General features: G+C 35.9%; 1 protein-coding gene across 13 annotated transcripts in view; it reads right to left on the reverse strand.

The window, feature by feature from the left end:
* Nucleotides 1–5,394: 5,394 nt before the first annotated feature.
* LARP1B (La ribonucleoprotein 1B) overlaps nt 5,395–18,804 on the reverse strand; it is a 129,978-nt gene continuing 116,568 nt past the window's right edge. For 7 of the 13 annotated variants that reach the window (XM_077861065.1, XM_077861062.1, XM_077861058.1 and 4 more), the window contains 5 exons: nt 14,499–14,659; nt 13,974–14,118; nt 9,630–9,739; nt 8,793–8,920; nt 5,395–6,658 (listed from right to left, as the gene is read on the reverse strand). In XM_077861065.1, the coding sequence (XP_077717191.1) occupies nt 6,413–6,658; nt 8,793–8,920; nt 9,630–9,739; nt 13,974–14,118; nt 14,499–14,659 (790 nt within the window). In that variant the 3' untranslated portion in view covers nt 5,395–6,412. Of the gene's footprint in view, nt 6,659–8,792; nt 8,921–9,629; nt 9,740–13,399; nt 13,459–13,973; nt 14,119–14,498; nt 14,692–18,804 lie in introns of those variants that run through there. The other 6 variants (XR_013358810.1, XM_077861064.1, XM_077861063.1 and 3 more) reach the window with 6 other exon arrangements.

Consider the following 18,804-nt stretch of genomic DNA (forward strand, 5'->3'; position numbering starts at 1 on the left):
AGGGCTTTAACAGATGCACTGTTAAATGCTTTATGTTTAATCTTTATAACACTCAGAGTAAATGCAATTTTGTAGATGAAGGATTGAATTTAGGTGACTCAGGATTCAATTCACGTTTCTAGTAAGTCATCTCTAGAATAGTGGTTACTATACTTATGTGGCTTCACAAATCCTGGTAGGAATCTGATCAAAGCTACGGATTATCTCCCCATAAGAACTTGTAAGTATATAAAATTATACATGCTAAATTTGGGGGTCTCACAGACCCTCCACCTCTCAAAGCCTTTCTATCAACTCATAAAAGGTTGTCTTGGGGAGCCCCGGTGACTCAGCGATTTAGCACCGCCTTCATCCCAGGGCCTGATCCTGGAGATCCAAGATTGAGTCCCATATCAGGCTCCCTGCATGGAGCCTGCTTCTCCCTCTGCCTCCCTCTCTTTCTCTCTCTCTCTCAACCTGCGTGTCTCATGAATAAATAAAATCTTTAAAGAAAAAAAAAAAAGGTAGTCTCCTCTTAGATTATACTGGCATTCAACTGGAAACCAGAGCATTTAAACATTAAACAGTACAGTACCATGATTATGTTGTAATGAAAGTCTACTGTATCTTTTTTTTTTTTTTTTAAGAAAGAGAGAGAGAGAGCACATGAGCAAGTGGGCAGAGAGAAAATCTTAAGCAGGCTCCATGACTAGCACAAAGCCCAACATGGAGCTCCACTGCATGACCCTGAGATCATGACCTGAATTGAAATCAAGAGTTTGGTACTTAAACAACTGAGCCACCCAGGCACCCCAAAGTCTAATGTATCTATTTTTTTAAAGATTTTATTTATGTATTTGAGAGACAGGGAGAGCAAGAGAGAGAGAGAGCATGAGCAGCGTAAGGGACAGAGGGAGAAGCAGACTTTGAACTGCTCAGGGAGCCTGATGCTGAGCTCTACTGAGAGACTCCAGGATCATGACCTAAGCTGAAGGCAGACACTTAATGGACTGAGCCACCCGGGTGCCCCAAGTCTAACGTATCTTAAAACACACTGAGTGGGCTCCTGGGTGGCTCAGTGACTCAAGCATCAGGTCATGACCTCAGGGCAACTGGGATGGAGTTCCCTGCTCAGCAGGGAGTCTGCTTGTTCCTCTGCCCCTCCCCTCGCTGGTGCTCTTACTTGAGGGTGTGCGCTTGTGCGTGCACATTTTCTCAAATAAATAAAAACAAAACAAAACAAAAAACACCTCACAATACATTGAGAAAGTTATTCAATTTTGTAGACCTGGAATACTACCTAAATTAAAAACAACAAAGAGCACATTCTGCCTTTTTTTTTTTTTTTTATTTACTGAAGCAGATATGTATAGTACATTGGTAGAAACCATTCTATTAATGAAATCATGTCTTAATTGGCCACGTTAAAAAAAAAAAAACTCATTGTATAGAATTAAGAAAACTGGTAAAGTAATAAGCCAGAGGTGCTTCCTGTAATTAATTGTGTGGCATATTTCCATCATGACTAACATACCATTATCTAAGAACACTGTAGTATTGTTAGTTGACAATAACCCTAAGGTAATATAAAATTTAGAATCATGTTCTGGATAAAATGTTCAGTTTAGTTTTTATTTACCATACCTAATTCTGAGAAAACATTTAAGTGCATAAATGATATTGTTCTGAGAAAACATTTAAGTGCATAAATGATATTGTTCCCTAATCATGATTTTCTCCCAAAAGAGGAGCTACCATATAGCACTCTATTAAATGGTGCTTCAGTAGGTTAAAAAAAAAAAAAAAAAGTCTGGTTAAGATGAAGAGCTTGGAGTCTAGAGCCAAACTTAAGCTCAAATTCTTGCTCTGCAATTCAACTAGCTGTGTGATAACAATTTGCTCTAGTTATAAGAGTAACATCTAATTTTTTCATGTTTCAGGCAGGATCAATTCCCTAACTTGCTGTGTGATTTAATTGTACTGCTTAGGTTAGCCAGACAATTAAACATACGTATCTTACAATTTTCTTGTTTACATCTTGAGATTTAATCAGACATAACACTAATGAAGCATTTCCAACTTTAAAAGGACAAAAACACAAAGCAATAGTATTTTTATCTTTAACAATACACAAATCTTAAATGTTAACTATATTTACTAATAACTAAGCACAGTTTGGCATTGCCCTAACAAGGTAATCATGAGTTGTTGAGACACATAGGACTATTAGGAATGCAAGAGTAATTGATTTAATTATATGTCACCACAAGATGGAGAGTTCTCTCACACACACACACACACACACACACGCACACACTTCTGTGGAAAGACTAGATTTGACTTATTCCATTCTGCCATCTAGTGGTGATATAATTAGGTATTATTCTCTATTGGATCAGTCTCCTATGCAATAAAAATAAGCAGTTTCATAAGAACTAAAAAATTAATTGAAAGACAAAATTTAAGCACAGAAAGGAAAGTGGTAACATCATTTAATATAATGGAAAGGAGGAGCATATCAGAGAAAGAAGTCAAGGAGAAATGTCAGAGTGGAGTCCCAAACTGGCAAAACAGGTTTAAAACATAAAATCTATTTTAAAATCTAAAATATGGATTTTAAAACATGACTTTCTTCCTTGTACTTAGAATAAAGAATTCTAAATATGACCTCACCTATTTCTTTAAAAAATAAGTAGTGTGGATTTAAATAATATTAACATTGCCTTTTTTTACTTATAAAACTGAAAACTACAAAATCATAAGGAAGCATCTAAGGTTCCTAAAGACTTACATAAATTTTGGATAGGGCTATTTAGATGTATAGTAGATTGTGTTTTCATTGAATAATAATGCTTCTTTTGCTTGAATTTTACAGTTAAAATTTAAGGAGTTAATTTTTTAAAAATTTTACCAAAAAAATATACATACCATGTCAAATGTACAGAAACAATATTAGAAAGCAAAGGACTAATGTTTTTGATAAGCAAAAAAGCTCTATGAATCAATCAGAAAAAGATAATCACAGAAGGAAGACATAAAGGATATGATCAAGCCATCTATAAATAATATGGTTAATAATAAAAATTACCACTCATTAGTATCCTCATTTAAATGACGTTAATAACATTAAAATAGTATTTTTTGTTTCTCAATCTATCAAAGAGAAAGATTTATAATAACCAGTGTTGGTGAAGATGTAGGAAAGCAGGTGCTGTTGGGGAAATATAAACTGTGCAACCATTCTGAGTGTTAAATGGGAATACATGTTTACTTGGAATTTCAACTCCTAGGAATTTATACTAGCAACACAGGTTTCCCCTGCTATCTGGAAGTAGAGTGTTCTTTCTTAAAAAGGTTTTACTTAGGGGATCCCTGGGTGGCGCAGCGGTTTGGCGCCTGCCTTTGGCCCAGGGCGCGATCCTGGAGACCCGGAATCGAATCTCGCGTCGGGCTCCCGGTGCATGGAGCCTGCTTCTCCCTCTGCCTGTGTCTCTGCCTCTCTCTCTCTCTCTCTCTCTCTCTGACTATCATGAATAAATTTAAAAAAAAAAAAAGGTTTTACTTATATATTTATTTGAGAGAGAGATAGAGAACAAGTGTAGGAAGGGGCAGAAGGAGAGGGAGAAACCGATTCCCCACTGAGCAGGGAGGCTCACTCCATCCCAGGACCTGGGGGTCATGACCTGAGTGGAAGACAGTCACTTAACTGACTGAGCCACTCAAGACTCTGCCTGAAGTAGAGTGTGGCTTTAAATTTTTTATTATTTATGTATTTAGTCATGAGAGACAGAGAGAGAGAGAGGCAGAGACACAGGCAGAGGGAGAAGCAGGCTCCCTGTGGGGAACCTGATGTGGGACTCGATCCCAGGGCCTGGGGGGATCACAACTTAAGTCAAGGTAGATGCTCAACCACTGAGCCACCCAGGTATCCCTAGTAGTGTTCCTTTTTTTTTTTTTTTTAAGATTTTATTTATTCATAGAGACATAGCTAGAGAGAGAGGCAGAGACACAGGCAGAGGGAGAAGCAGTCTCCATGCAGGGAGCCCGATGTGGGACTCGATCTCGGGTCGCCAGGATAACGCCCTGGGCTGCAGGCGGCACTAAACCGCTGCGCCACCGGGGCTGCCCCCAAGTAGTGTTCTTAAGAAATCTTTCATAAGCTGAAATGACTTAAAAAGAAGTATCCTCCCCACTTCTTAAAAAGTATCAAGTCCTCATTGCACCACTTTGCTTTCACAAAAGACTACCTTAATACCTGTTTTTAGTAAAAGACCTCCAAAGAGGTTTTCACTTTAACAACAAAAACCATTACTATACAATGTAAATCTTTCATAAAAGTGAAGTGGCATATTATGAACTTCCCTCCAATTCTGATTTGATTTATACACAAAGATCTATCTGTAGGGATATGATTAAATTGGTGTTTAACAGCTTAAACTCGGCCACATGCTAAAATTCAACAGATGAGTATAAACTATGATGTGATGTGAAGTATATGCTGGAATATTATGTAACTTGTAAAAGTCCTAGTGTAGAAATATTAATGACATCGGTAAATGCTCACCTTTAGTATGTGGAAAAGCAGGTTATAACACTGTATGTATAGCATGATACCAATTTTGGTTTTTTCTTTTTTAAAAAGGTACTTTATTTTCTTCTTTGTGCTTTTCTAAATCCCTCAGTTACATGTATTACTTTTATAATCAAAATAATGATAAAATTTCTAATTATTACATATCACAAAACTCTTGATTACCGTATTTTCATATAAAATATACAATTTTCAAATCAAATTTACACTTGCATATTTAGGTGAGTAGAAATCTTAAACACAGGTTTCAGATGTATGTGTTCAATACAAAAAGGATACTGAGAAAATTTTTTAGATCATTTCAAGAAACCGCATTAAAGCTAGTAAGTATGATTTGGAAACTTCTCAGTGAAAAGCCAGAACTACATATCCACTTAAGAAAACATCTAGAAATTTATTATTCTAATCCCTTGTTTTGCATTCTTTTCTCAACATCTCTAAGTAAAATTTATTTTCTAAATATTCAAATTGACTATTTCTTAAAATTACCACATCAAAATGACCCCCAAATATTAAACTATAGATTATCACTTATGCATGGGTAACAACTAATGAAAATCTTTTTTCCTGATAAATAGTCCATTTATCCAAAGATTGTATGTATTTCGATGTTGTCATCCCATAAGAACAAGACATCAAAGAGAAAATAATAATTTAGTGTATTAAACTAGCTGCTCTGCCAAGAAAATACATGTGGTAAATATAAATGGATAAATTTATAACTGGAACTTCCTTCACAAAATATAATAGTCTTCTACTAGCAGAATTTGAATATTACAGCTTTCAACTATATTCTAAACAAAATAATTAAAAATCAATTCCAATAATTTAGAATAAGTGCTTTATTTTTTAATTACCACAAAAACTGAAACTATCATTTACATCAGTTGCAAGAGCAATAAAAATCAGAAATCAATTTGCTATAACTCTTGAAAACATGAGCATAAAACAAAACTAAAAGAAACAAAAAGGAAAAACCAAATACTACTTTTAAACTGAAGATAATCTGACTACCTGTCATACCCACCTGCAAATGTACAAACAGAAGATGCATTAGAAACAGGGCAAGATTTAATTGATTTAGAACAAAATTTCTAACCAATCCCAACCCAGTTTTCAATTACTTGTGCATGTTTATTATAGAGCCACAAAAAGTAAATCTCTTCTAATATGTAACCAGCTGATGTCAATTCAGAACATTCCACACTAGCACAACAATAACTACGGAAATCATGAGGTATGACTAGAGAAGGAAAAAAGCCAAACCCAGCATCCAAAGTGCACATATTTCATACTTCAATTTAACTGCAATATAGTTCTAGTTTGGTTAAAAAAAAATTTCCTTAAGCTATTGGTCTAAAAGAAGAGCAAATGTATTTTTTTTTGAATTTAAAAAATATATACGTAATCTTCCTTTGTTTTTGATAAGTTCAAATATGAATTGATAACAGGGTAATTGGATTCTTTAGGAAAGCTCTATAGAAGAGATGAATACAACATACTATATCTTCTTTAAGAAGTATGAGCTGAAATGTTTAGGCATTCCTTGCATTGTTTTTCTATATATTTAAGGAATGCTGTTCTTATAAACAATTGCTTTGAAAAAGAAATACTGAGACCAAAATACATTACTAGAGGATCTCTCTAAAAGGTCACCAAAACTATCCTTGCTCATGACATCAGGGAAAATGAGTTTTCAGAATTTATCTTGTTAGAAAAAAATGCTACCGCTTTTCTTCCTTTTTCTTTTTTGTGATTATCACAATCAAACATCAGAAGATTTTCCCCAAATAAATACTGATGTAAATGTTGATTTCAAGGGCAAACAACTTTTGTAAGAGTCTATTTCTCAGGCATTTCACCATCTGTTGAGACTGAGGCAGCACTGTTCTGGTGTGAATTGTCACTGGACTCCTGGGAAGTATTCCTTCTGGGACAGTTTATTGGGACCTGAAGCTGATTAGCAGATGTAGGCTTAGCAGCATTTGGTGGCTTTGCAGAGGAATTAGATGGAAGTCTATGACGACTACTGTCCTCACCAGAAGTAGATGAATGTCTTTTTCTTCCAAATTCCTCACTAATCGGGGGCTGCAAAATGTGAAAGACAATATAGTGACAATTTTACTGTTTTCCCTGCCCTCAAAATCTAAGGTCAGACTTTTTCAAAAAGATGGAAACTATGTTGGCATTTCAGTAGATTCTATTACTATAACAAAAACTTCACAGCAATTCAAGGTATTAAATTTTCTCAACTAAATCACCTTACCTATATTTGTTCATTCTTTCAATTAACATTTTTTTAAAAAAAGATTTTATTTATTTATTCATGAGAGACACACAGCGAATGAGAGAGAGAGAGAGAGAGAGAGAGAGAGAGGCAGAGACACAGGCAGAGGGAGAAGCAGGCTCCATGCAGGGAGCCCGACGTAGGACTCGATCCTGGGTCTCCAGGATCACGCCCTGGGCCAAAGGCAGGTGCCAAACCACTGAGCCACCAGGCTGCCCAACATTTTTTTTTTTTTTAGAAGATTTTATTTATTGATTGATGAAAGAGAGAGAGAGAGAAAGGCCGAGACACGGGCAGAGGGAGAAGCAGGCTCCATGCAGGGAGCCTGATGTGGGACTCAGTCCTGGGTCCCCAGGATCACGTCCCCAGTTAACATGTTTACTAAGATTCTTGTATGTTTTAGGGCTTGAGCTGCATTCAGGGCATAAATATAAGGCTGGGTTCCCTGCCTCCAAGAAAATGTTTCAAAGAGGCTATTTTCCTTCTTTTTTCAACTTATCAACTGCAAAGCACTTATAACTCTAGTCCCTTCCAACCCTAAACTCTTATCCTAGACTTGTTTGAATGATAGTTTAACAAATAAATGAAAGCAGCAGAGAGAGAAAAGAGATACCAAGTCAAATATCTTTAGTGAGTCTGAAGGTTTATCTAGGATTTCTAGGATAAGGAGAATGAAAAGCATTATTGATGGTACTAATTTTAAACATTTTCAAATAAATATCCATTAAGCTCCCAAATCCTCTCAGATTGCAAGCAAGGACAGGGTAGGCAGTGAAAATGTATTCTGTACTCAGAAACAGTCAGCTTGTAAGGACTTTCCAGTTGCAAGGTCTTTCCAGACTTGGGAGCCCACAACTATAACCACCAGACTATTTTCATCTGAAAACAAGTTAAGACCGTAGCCTCCTTTTTCCAATCTTCCACTGTATTTAAAAGCAGAGGCCTGAATTCTTAACTTCTGTTCAGATAGGGTAAAAGGGTAAAAGTCACTATTTATAGAGTAAGGATGTCTTTGTGACAGAAATGGCGAGGCCACTCTAGAAACATCTTGATTCCAGAGACAGGCACTTCTATTAATTCTGTTCCTGGGCTATCAAGACTATTTACACAAAATATAACACAAACAAATTACAATACTAACCAGAGATGGACCTAGCATTCCTTTCACCTCTCTCTTTTCTGTTCTTTTGACTCTTATTTTTCTTTCTTTTCCTTTTTCTTATTTTCATCTCATTCTTTAATTCTTTCCTTTTACTCTTGAAATCAAATTGTTTAAGGCTTACTCTTCTGTCTCTATATTTAACATAACATGACATGACATTCTTATCTTAATTTTATTATGTGGAGAAACCTAAATCCATGTTATATCAGCACATATTATGAAAGTAAAGGATAAAAGTACATAGAAAGTGAAAAATTTTTGAATTGTTAGTGAGAAATTACTAATATATCCACATCAAAGTCACTAAATCTACAAAATGTTTAATTATAGGGGTATATCAAAATTAAAGTGAACTGACAATTGTACTGTGGTTACATAAGATGTTAACATTTGGGAAATCTGGGTAAACAGAGTAAATGGGAATTTTTGCACATGTTTTATTATTTTAAAAATATTTTATTTATTTATTCATGAGAGACACACAGAGAGAGAGGCAGAGACACAGGCAGAGGGAGGAGCAGGCTCCATGCAGGGAGCCTGTGTGGGACTCAATCCCGGGTCTCCAGGATCACGCCCTGGGCTGAAGGCAGTGCTAAACTGCTGAGCCACCTGGGCTGCCCTGCACCTGTTTTAAAGTTTAATTTCAAAACTAGAAAATTACAATTTCAAAATAAAAAGTTAAAAAAATAAAAATTGTGAAAGTAAAGAAAGTCGTGATAACTCAAAATATGAAGGTAATAAAAAGACTATAGAAGAAAGGACTTAAAACTTACATCAATGCGGAAGTCTTCTAACCTCTTAAAGCTACAGAGGTATTCCTGAAGTTTTGGGTCAATAGACTGTGTCTTAGATTGAGAATATTTTAGGTAAGCCCAAAACTTTTCTAATCCATACAGCTGACCTAGTAACAAAGAAAAATATACACATTATACAAAAATTTAAAAACAATTCATATTGAACATGAGCCTACCAGCAATTAACCATTTATCTTCCAGCATATATTATATCTAGATTTTGAGAATAAGACATTGTAATAATGGCAGTAACATTTAGTAGTAAGCATTTGTTATATGAGGTATTAAATGGTTTTTATATTTTAAACTAATTTGAACCATATATAAACCTGTAGTGTAGGTGCTCTTATGTATATTACTGATGAGTAAACTAAGGCTAACAGTAAAGTGACTTAACCAAGGTCACACAGCTACCAAGTGGTGAAAATGGGATTCAGACCTACATATGGATTTCGCCTAAAGCTTGCACTGTTACCCACTGTACTATTCCATCTTTCCAAGCATATTTGCTGATGTTTCAAAAAATTTTCATGCAGTGGAACATCAGTGAGTATTATCACGTTTGTCAAGGGAAAAATGGCAAAATACTACGCCATAAAGGAAACACTTGGGTGTGGTTATTTTCCAACACCTCACAGGAATGATCTTACTATATGGTGCCCCATCCTTCATCAAGAACCCTAATAGTGGCCTGAAGATCTTAAATGACCTACTCTGAAGAAAACAGTTATGAACTCCTTTCCTATGTAGTGACTCAGGTTTGCAATTTCCAAATAGAATAAGATCATTGGTTTTTTTGGTTTTGTTTTGTTTTACCAGATTCGTAGTCTTTTTTGGTTTCTTCTTGGAAATCTTTAAAAATTTCTTGTCTGAATTTTTTTTCCAGTCCATAACTATAAAACCTGAACAGACATTCTAATCCATACCTGTAGAGAGGAAATAGAAGGTTTATAGTAAAAATTTTGCTATGGCAATGCAAACATTTCATAGATAGAAGCAAACATGATATAAATAAGCCCCTCCCCCGCAAAGGCTTAAATGTGTGCAGGGTTTTTGTTTTTTTTTTTTTAGTTTAAGTGGTTATTTAGTAATCCATAGATGGTTTTGCTATTTTTGTTCACTCAACCACAGCATCTGATGGAAGTATACTGGGAACCTGCAAATTGAGAGGCAGCCCATGGACAACTACACTATGGCTCCTTTAGACAGAGCCCTCTCCTTGGTATTTGTGAAGAAATGTTGAAAAGATTTAGTGATACTGGGAATATTTGAGTTTTCCCAAACCAAGGTTTATAATGGTGTGTTTGTGCATGGTTTTAAATACTTTTGAACACAATCTTCAGTCAAGAAATATAAAGACTATACTCTTGTGCCCCAGACCCTATGTGTGGTTGATCCATTCAACTACAAATGACAAACCTAACAATGGCTCCTCATAGATCTTCCCTATTTTATTTTATTTTTTAAAAAGATTTATTTATCCATAGAGACAGAGAGAGAGAGGCAGAGGAGAAGCAGGCATCATACAGAGAGAGCCCGACGTGGGACTCGATCCAGGGTCTCCAGGATCACACCCTGGGCTGCAGGCGGCGCTAAACCACTGCGCCACCAGGGCTGCCCAGATCTTCCCTATTTTAGTTATTAAAGTATACTTTTTTAAAAGATTTTATTTATTCATGAGAGACACAGAGAGAGAGAGAGGTAGAGACATAGGCAGAGAGAGAAGCAGGCTCCATGCTAGGAGCCCAATGCGGGACTCAATCCAGGGACTCCAGGATCACACCCTGGGCCAAAGGAAGATGCTCAACTGCTGAGCCACCCAAGTGTCCCATAAAGTATATTTCATAAAAGATATTTTGCTAAAATAATTTTAATTACTATATATATCAGAAAACAAATTTCCCTTCTATTCTTCTGTAACTACCTAGAGGACCCAAGACAGATTTTGGACGGGGGATTAGCAAACTATATGGGCTCAACCTTTAAATTAATTGTGATGAGTAGAACCCATGAGAATGAACAAAGTCAACAAGACAGCAGTAAAACGACCATGTCTAGCTTACTAAACTAAAACATGTCATAATCAAAAGATTCTTCAGAATGCTTAAGTTGTTCTGGGTGCCTTACAGGAATAAAGAATACAATTTCTGGTAGTCTTTCTTGACATTACTGGTTACATAATTTTATCTGGCTTTTATTCACACGAAGGTGCGTGTGTGTCTTCTGTAGCTAGTTTATTTTCAAGATGGAAAGTGATGGTCTGTCCAGAAGAATAAATAGGTTTCTTGGCAAGCCACCAAGAGAGCTGTAGGACTACTAACTATACACCCACACACTGACCTGAGCTCTTTGCTTTGGAAGCCATTAGTGATGCTATTCTTTGAGCTTGTATGACTGAAGGCTGAGGGGACTAAAGACTAAAGAACACCAGCTCAGCAATGACAAATCACCTTGATACTTCTTTTATGGGATATTATATTGATATTAGTTATATATTAGTTTATATTGGTAAAGGCCAATAGACTACTACAATATTTGGATTTTTAGTCTTACTTTTTAGTAAACCAATTCCAAAGACCAAAAGTATGACATTAATAACAACCCAACTATGCAGCCTAACTGCTAGAGTGAAGATCAGGGGCAAATAGCCAGCCTCTCAGTTGTTATTTATTCATTTACCTCTCATTATGAGACAGCTTAGATGAGTGAAAACATAAAGGCTGAGAAGCAGAACTGTATTTGAATTCTAGGACTGTAATTATATCCCTGAAAATGGGAATAATGATATCTTACTTTTTAAGAATAGATGACATAGTATTTGTAAAGCATTTAGACCACAGCTGACACATTGAAGATACATGATAAAGGTTATTTCTCTCCTTCTTTCTTGAAACTACCTTATTGCTTAAGTTTAGTCAATGGATAGATTTAGTATTGATCTTCTTCCTAATAACAACAGCAATTTATTGAACACTTACTGTGTATCAGGTAGTATGTTAAGACCTTTACAGGTTCTGTTTTGTTTAATCTTCACAATAACCCTATGAGGATAGTTACCATAATTTCCTCCACTTTATAGATAAATGACCTTAAGCATATTGGGAATAATATCTTGCCAAGATCACAGTAAGTTAACAGGCTGGGATTCAAATTTAGGTCTGATTTCAAAGCCTTCAGATGCTTAACCACTGTGCTAAGGAACAGCTAATCCAGGCTAGTCATGAACACTGCAGAAACATACCCAAAATTATGTGTTCAAAAGCTACTAGAAACATACACAGATGACTATAGGAACACAGAAAAACTCCCAACCTAGCCTTGGACAGCCATGGGCATATCAGAAAAGTTATTACAAAGTCAAAGAACAAATTGAAATTGTTTTTAAAAAGACAAAATATGCTAAAATTAATTAGAACAATGACTTTCAATTTTTTCCAAGTCCAATAGTAAGAAAAATATTTTATCTGGTTACTAAGTCAACACAGTATGTGTGTATATACAAGCATATACATGTTTTGCAAACAATTCTTAAATGCATTTATGTATTAAGTATGAAAAATTTAGCCTTACTGTATGTTGTCAGTATGATATTTTCCAAACTACTATATTGACTTCACAACCCACTAATGGGTTGCACATCCCATTAGCACATCGTACTTTGTATGAGAATATCAAAATCAGAAATAGCAAATTTTGCCTTTTGTGCCAACACTGGTAAACTGGAAGCAGCTATTAAAACTTTGGTAAGACTATAAATCTGAATTCAAGAACATGTAACAGTGCTGGGATTGATTAGAGATGTAATAACAGAAGAGAGAGAAATAGAGGTAAACATACTATGTATCTGTCATTCCCAATCAAGATAAACATTCTGGATGAGAATTAGTCTTTATTTTTATACAAATTAGGGAAAATGTAATTTTTTTCTAGAAAAATTTATTTCTAGCATCTTGTATTCCTCTCAAAGATTACAATATCTGATTAACAGTATATTCTTATTTAAGATTTATAAGTAGAATCCATTTTTTACAACTTAAAGAATGGTAAATTTGAGTAAACAAGGAGTGTAAAATTATCTTTTTTTTCTTCTTTCCATTTCTTCTTCCTTTCTCTCATTTTCCAGGAATAAATAGTTTGCATGAGCCCACTTCATGTTCCTTCTCATCCTTTTAGTCTGGTCTCAACTCTACCATATAGACACTCTCAAAACTTCTCCTGAACATTTTTCAAAGAAGTAAGGTTTAACCTGGATGAAAAGAATGAGTTAGCAAAGCAGAAGGAGGAAGAAGAGAAGAATAAGCAGAGATGAGAATATATAGAAAAATCTAGAGGATAGAGCTTGGGTCATTCAGAGAACGTGTTCTGCACCACTGTTGCCTAGAAGACTAGAGCACACTAGCAGGAAAAAAATGAGATTTGATAGATGAGTCTGGACATGAGAGGCCTTATTTGTTCTTGGTTTCAGGCATCTTAACAACTAGTTTGGCTCTAAGTATTTGTGAATTTGCAAGGGAGGTCTCTAGTGGCTCTTTCAGATTTCTTTTGGCCTTTGTGCCAGCCCCCAAGGTGGTTCCAAATAATCCTACCTCCTGATATTCACAACCTTGGGTAGTCTCCTCCTATCAGGTACGGTACCAGGGTTGGTCTGTGTGAATAATACAATATTGCAGAAGTGATGGTATGTTACTTGCAAGCACAGGTTATATAAGACATCAAGGATTCCTCTTGGAAGTTCTCCAACTTTCTTAGATCATTTGCTCTGGATGAAGTCATGTTGTTAAATGCCCACCGGGAAGCCTATGTGGTGAAGAACTAAAGCTTTCTGCCAACAGTCATGTGAATAGGCTTGAAGAGGATCCTCCAGCCTAAGTCAAGTCTTCAGAGGCTGCAGCCTGATCTAACATCTTGACTGCACATGAGACCTGTGAGTCAGAACCACCCAGCTAAGCTATTCCTAAGGTCCTGACCCTTAGAAACTATAAACTAATAAATGCTTCTGAGTTTGGGGATTCCTATGCAGCAATAGGAAATGAATATAGCCCTCTTTCCAGTTACGTTATGCTACCCTCATAGTTCAAAACTGGGCCATTTCAGTACTAGTTTTTAAATTATTTTTTTGAAAACTCCCTTTAACTGTAAAAATGTGAGAAAATATTTGACCTGTAATTTTCTTTTGCATCTTCCCAAGCAAGTTGTCTAAATTCCTCATACATTTTTTTATTGAAGTGATCTCTGAGGAAAAAGGACCAGAAACGAAAGAGGGTATTCATTTCTTGGGACTGGCCAATTCCCAAGCGTTTTCTCTCTGGAAAAGTTAAAATAATAAAACATTTTTTTTTTTGTTAAAGAAACTTATTAAAGTCAAATCAGCAGACATTTTACATGGCTTAAAATAAGAAAAGCTAAAACATATTAATCTCCAAAATGTATCTGGGTTTATTCTAAGTAAGGGATAAGTATGAATCCATTTTCTGACTCATTGCTCAAATTTAAGCATTTGTCAATGGTAAGAAGAATATGCTAAACTTTCTTCATGTAGCTAAGCTACAAAAATACATGAAATACATAAGTAATTAATGTAATTATAACAAAATAAAAGAATATCTTAGCCTGATGTTAAATATCACATTTTTAAATATTATATTTTAGTTTTAAACATAGCTACACAAAGGACAAGCATCTTACCACTTAGGCATCTTCGACGATACTTGTGGTACACTTGTTGGGTAAAGCCATTTTCCTTCAAAAGTTCATGAGAAGGGTGCTGGAACTTTGGGAATGAATGAGGAGTACATCCATAACCTCCTACTAGTGGTGCACCTTCTGAAGGTGAAGCATTTGAACTGCTGTTTGAGGAGGGGGGAAAAAAGCCTTCAAACTGAAATATCAAGAACCAAGTGTTTAAACCAAGTGTTTAAACAATTTGTGCTATTTGTTATTGAGTCTGAACAGTGGAAAAGACTAAAACTAAACTAATGACATAAAGATCTACGTATGAATTACTTTTTATATTCAACACACAGGTATATTCAGAAGTTGATAAAGAACAAGGTTATAAATTCCCATACTAAAGTAGTAAGTAGAAGCAGATAACTGAATAGCTAGCTTATTCCTCTGCCAGATCTGTTATTAGTTTAATTTAGTTTCCTATGGTATTGGAGAAATTTCAATTTTCATGAGTAATTAAGTAAATGATGTAAACTGGACAAATGGAAATGAGAAATAAAATCTGGTACAAAGGCAGTAATTTCATGAGTCCAAAGACAAACTTGCAATTCTGTACATCAATTCCACTTCTGAAATAGCTCCTAAATCGATCTCTTCTTTTTTATCTGCACTTCATTATTCAAATATAGGCTTTCTTCCTCTTTCACTCAAACTAACCGGTCTCGTTTCTCAAATCTCCCTCCTTCTATCTTATCACCAAAGTGATCTTCCTGTGTTTTGTTCTGTTTTTTGTTTTTGTTTTTTCAAAGTGATCTTCCCAAGACACAGATCTGAATCAGCGGTTTTCAACATGTGGTCTATGGATGCTTCCCAAGAACTCTTCAAAAAGTTTGCAACTCAAGACCATTTTCACAATAACACTAAGGTATTATTTGCCCTTTTCACTGTGTTCATATTTGTACTGATAGTACTAAAGCAATTGGGTATAAAACCCCTAATGCAAATGGAGGCAGTGGTACCAAACTTTAGATATTAGTGATTATATTATTCACTGCTACGCATGCGCAAATTTTTAAAAATGCCAGTTGTTTCAACGTAAGATGTCCTTGATGGAGCAAAAAAATTAATTTTGTGAAATCTCAGTCCTTAAGTACTTGTCTTATTGTGTGTGACAAAATGGGACAAAAGCTTTAGTTTTGCAAAATGAGAAAGTTCTGGAAATGTTTCACAACAATGTGAATATACTTAATACTACAGAACTGTACACTTAAAATGGTTAAAATGGTATTTTTTGTGTGTGCTTTTTAATCACAATTTTTTAAAAATGGCAGGGGGACCCCAGGGTGGCTCAGCGGTTTACTGCCTGCCTTCTGCCCAGGATGTGATCCTTTAGTCCTGGGATCGAGTCCCACATCAGGCTTCCTGCATGGAGCCTGCTTCTCCCTCTGCCTATGTCTCTGCCTCTCTCTCTCTCTCTGTCTCTCATGAATAAATAAATAAAATCTTAAAAAAAAATAAATGGTGGGCATGCCTGGGTGGCTCACTTAGTTAAGCATCCAACTCTTGGTTTCAGCTTGAGTCATCGTCTTGGGGTCCTGGGATTTAGCTCCCGAGTAAGGCTCCATGCTCAGCTCAGAGTCTGCTTGTCCTTCTCCCTCTGCTTCTCCCCACCTCCTTCCACCCTCTCCCTCCCTCAAATAAATAAAATCTTTTTAAAAATGCTATGGAAGCATAAAGCACTTTTGCAGCATTATCAAAGTACAATGGGTATTTTTATGGACTGTTTGTTGAATTCCTAGCCCCTAATATAATGGTATTAGGAGGTAATTAAGTCATGAGGGTAGAATTCTGATGAGTATGGTAAGTGCCCTTATAAAAAGAAACATAGAATAGCTTGCTGCTTTCTTTCTGCTATTTGCCATGTGGGGATACAAGAAGAGAGTCCTCTGCAAAGCAGGCCCTCAACCAGATACTGATCTTTTGGGACCTTTATCCTGGAACTGTGAGAAATAAATTTGTTGTTTAAATTATGGCATGTGTGCTATAGCAGCTTGAACTGAGACAATTATCTAAAGTCAAAGCTCTTGTGTGATAAAGTTGTGAGTGGACCTAGTTGATTTTTTCATGGAACATAATTTTTAATTAGAAAGCAACAAATAAACTACGGTTATTCAGACTTCATTTTGTGTTAGACATTTCCTTGTAAATGAACAAAATGAATCCATAATGTCAAAGAAAACAGCTTTCATACAAACATTCCAATTTTGGAAACCTTGTATTTGTAACCATGAGCCTGATAGTTTACACTAATACTTAAAGACTTTTCTAATAAAATCAGTGGTGCTTTTTTTTTTAAGGAGTTTGTGTGTGCATGTCTGCATGTATGGTAAAATATATACGATATTTAGAATTTTAACCATTTGTAAGCATGCTTACTCTTCAACTGCATTAAATATTCACAATAATATGTAACTATCACCACTATCTATACCTAAAACTTCTTTATCATCCCCAGTTTGTGGACTTTAAAACTCCATTAAACAATAATTAGGCTTTTCTTCCTTCCCTCAGCCCCCAATAACCTCTATTCTACTTTCTCTCTTTAAATTTTACTGTTCAGGGTATCTCATATACAAGTAGGATCATATTATATTTACCCTACTCAGTCCCATTTATTTTATTAAGCATGTTTTCAAGGTCCATCTGTGTTGTTGCTGCATAAATTAAACTTTCATTCTTTTATATGGTTGAATAATATTCCATTACGTGTATATACCATACTGTGTTTATGCTATAATCTGTTAATGGACATGGGTTGTTTTCATCTTTTGGCTGTTATGAATAATACTTCTATAAACATGGACATAAAACTGTTTGTTCAACTCCCCGTTTTCAGTTCTTTTCAGTTCCACCTCTACATATCTAGAGGTGGAATAGCTGGCTCATATGGTAATTGTATGTTTTAATCTTTTGAGAAAATGACAAGTGTTTTCCATAGTGGCTGTGGCATTTTATATTTCCACAAACAATGCTCAAGGGTTCCAATTTCTCCACATCCTCACAAACATTTATTTTGAGATATGTATGTATGTATGTATGGATGTTTGTATTTAAGTATGCACTCCATGCTGGGCGTGGAGCCCAACATGGGGCTTAAACTCATGACCCTGAGATCAAAACCTGAGCTGAAATCGAGTCAGGTGTTTAAGCAATGGAGCATCTTAGGTGCCCCATATTGTCAGTTTTGGTTTTTTTTTTTTAATTATATATATCAGACAGCTCAGGATGCCTTAACAAAAGACCACAGACTGGGTAACTTAACAGAAATTTATGTTCTCACAGTTCTGGAGGCCAGAAGTCTATTAGAAGGTGGAGGAGGGGCAGTAAAATATGCTCTAGACTGAGAAGGCACTTTGAGACCAAAAATCAAAGCCACTCCATACTGTTTACAGTTTTTTATTCAGGGCAATTTACTGAAAAGGGGATTGGGTGGACGGATGATCTTGGCACTATGCAGCTATTTTCCACAAAGTCCAGACCTTAATCTACAGAATTTATAGAGCAGTGGTGGGGAGTTTGGGCGGGATATCATTGTGGTGAGGTCAAAAGGTAGTTATCTAAATTAGCATCATCTGTATGCCAGAGGGATCTCTACTACGTTATCTGAAGTGGTGCAGTCTAGGGGTACCTGGATGGCTCAGTGGTTGAGTGTCTGCCTTCAGCTCAGTTCGTGATCCCTAGGTCCTGAGATCAAGTCCTACATTAGGCTCCGCATAGGGAGCCTGCTTCTATGTGTCTCTCATGAATGAATGAATAAAAATCTTAAAAAAAAAAAAAAGTGGTGATGCAATCTATACACCAGAAGGATAATCAGAGTAAGCCTTCCCTCATTCCATCTAGAGTATACATTAACCTCCAATGGGCCTGGAACATGTAGCCCTGTGGGAGGTCATTGTGCAGACAAGAACAAGATGGAAGGCAAAAGATAAGAGTAGGTATTGTCAGTACTCCTTTTGTAGGAGTACTAGGTCAAAATGCCAGCAGCACTGGTTTCTGGTGAGGCTTCTCTTCCTAGATTAGAGAGAGCTACCTTCTCAATGTGTCTTCACATGGCTTTTTCTCTACATATATATAGAGATTCCTTGTGTCTCTTCCTCTTCTTGTAGGGACATGAGTCCTATTAAATTAGGCCCCATTTTTATGACTTAACTTTAATGCATCTCCTTAAAAGCTATCTCCAACTATAGTCACACTGACGGTTAAGACTTCAACATATAATTTTAAGGAGAAACTATAATACCATCCTAGTAGGTGTGAATAGGCA

Source organism: Canis aureus, chromosome 20 (assembly GCF_053574225.1).
Source record: "Canis aureus isolate CA01 chromosome 20, VMU_Caureus_v.1.0, whole genome shotgun sequence".
Taxonomy (NCBI): Eukaryota; Metazoa; Chordata; class Mammalia; order Carnivora; family Canidae; genus Canis; species Canis aureus.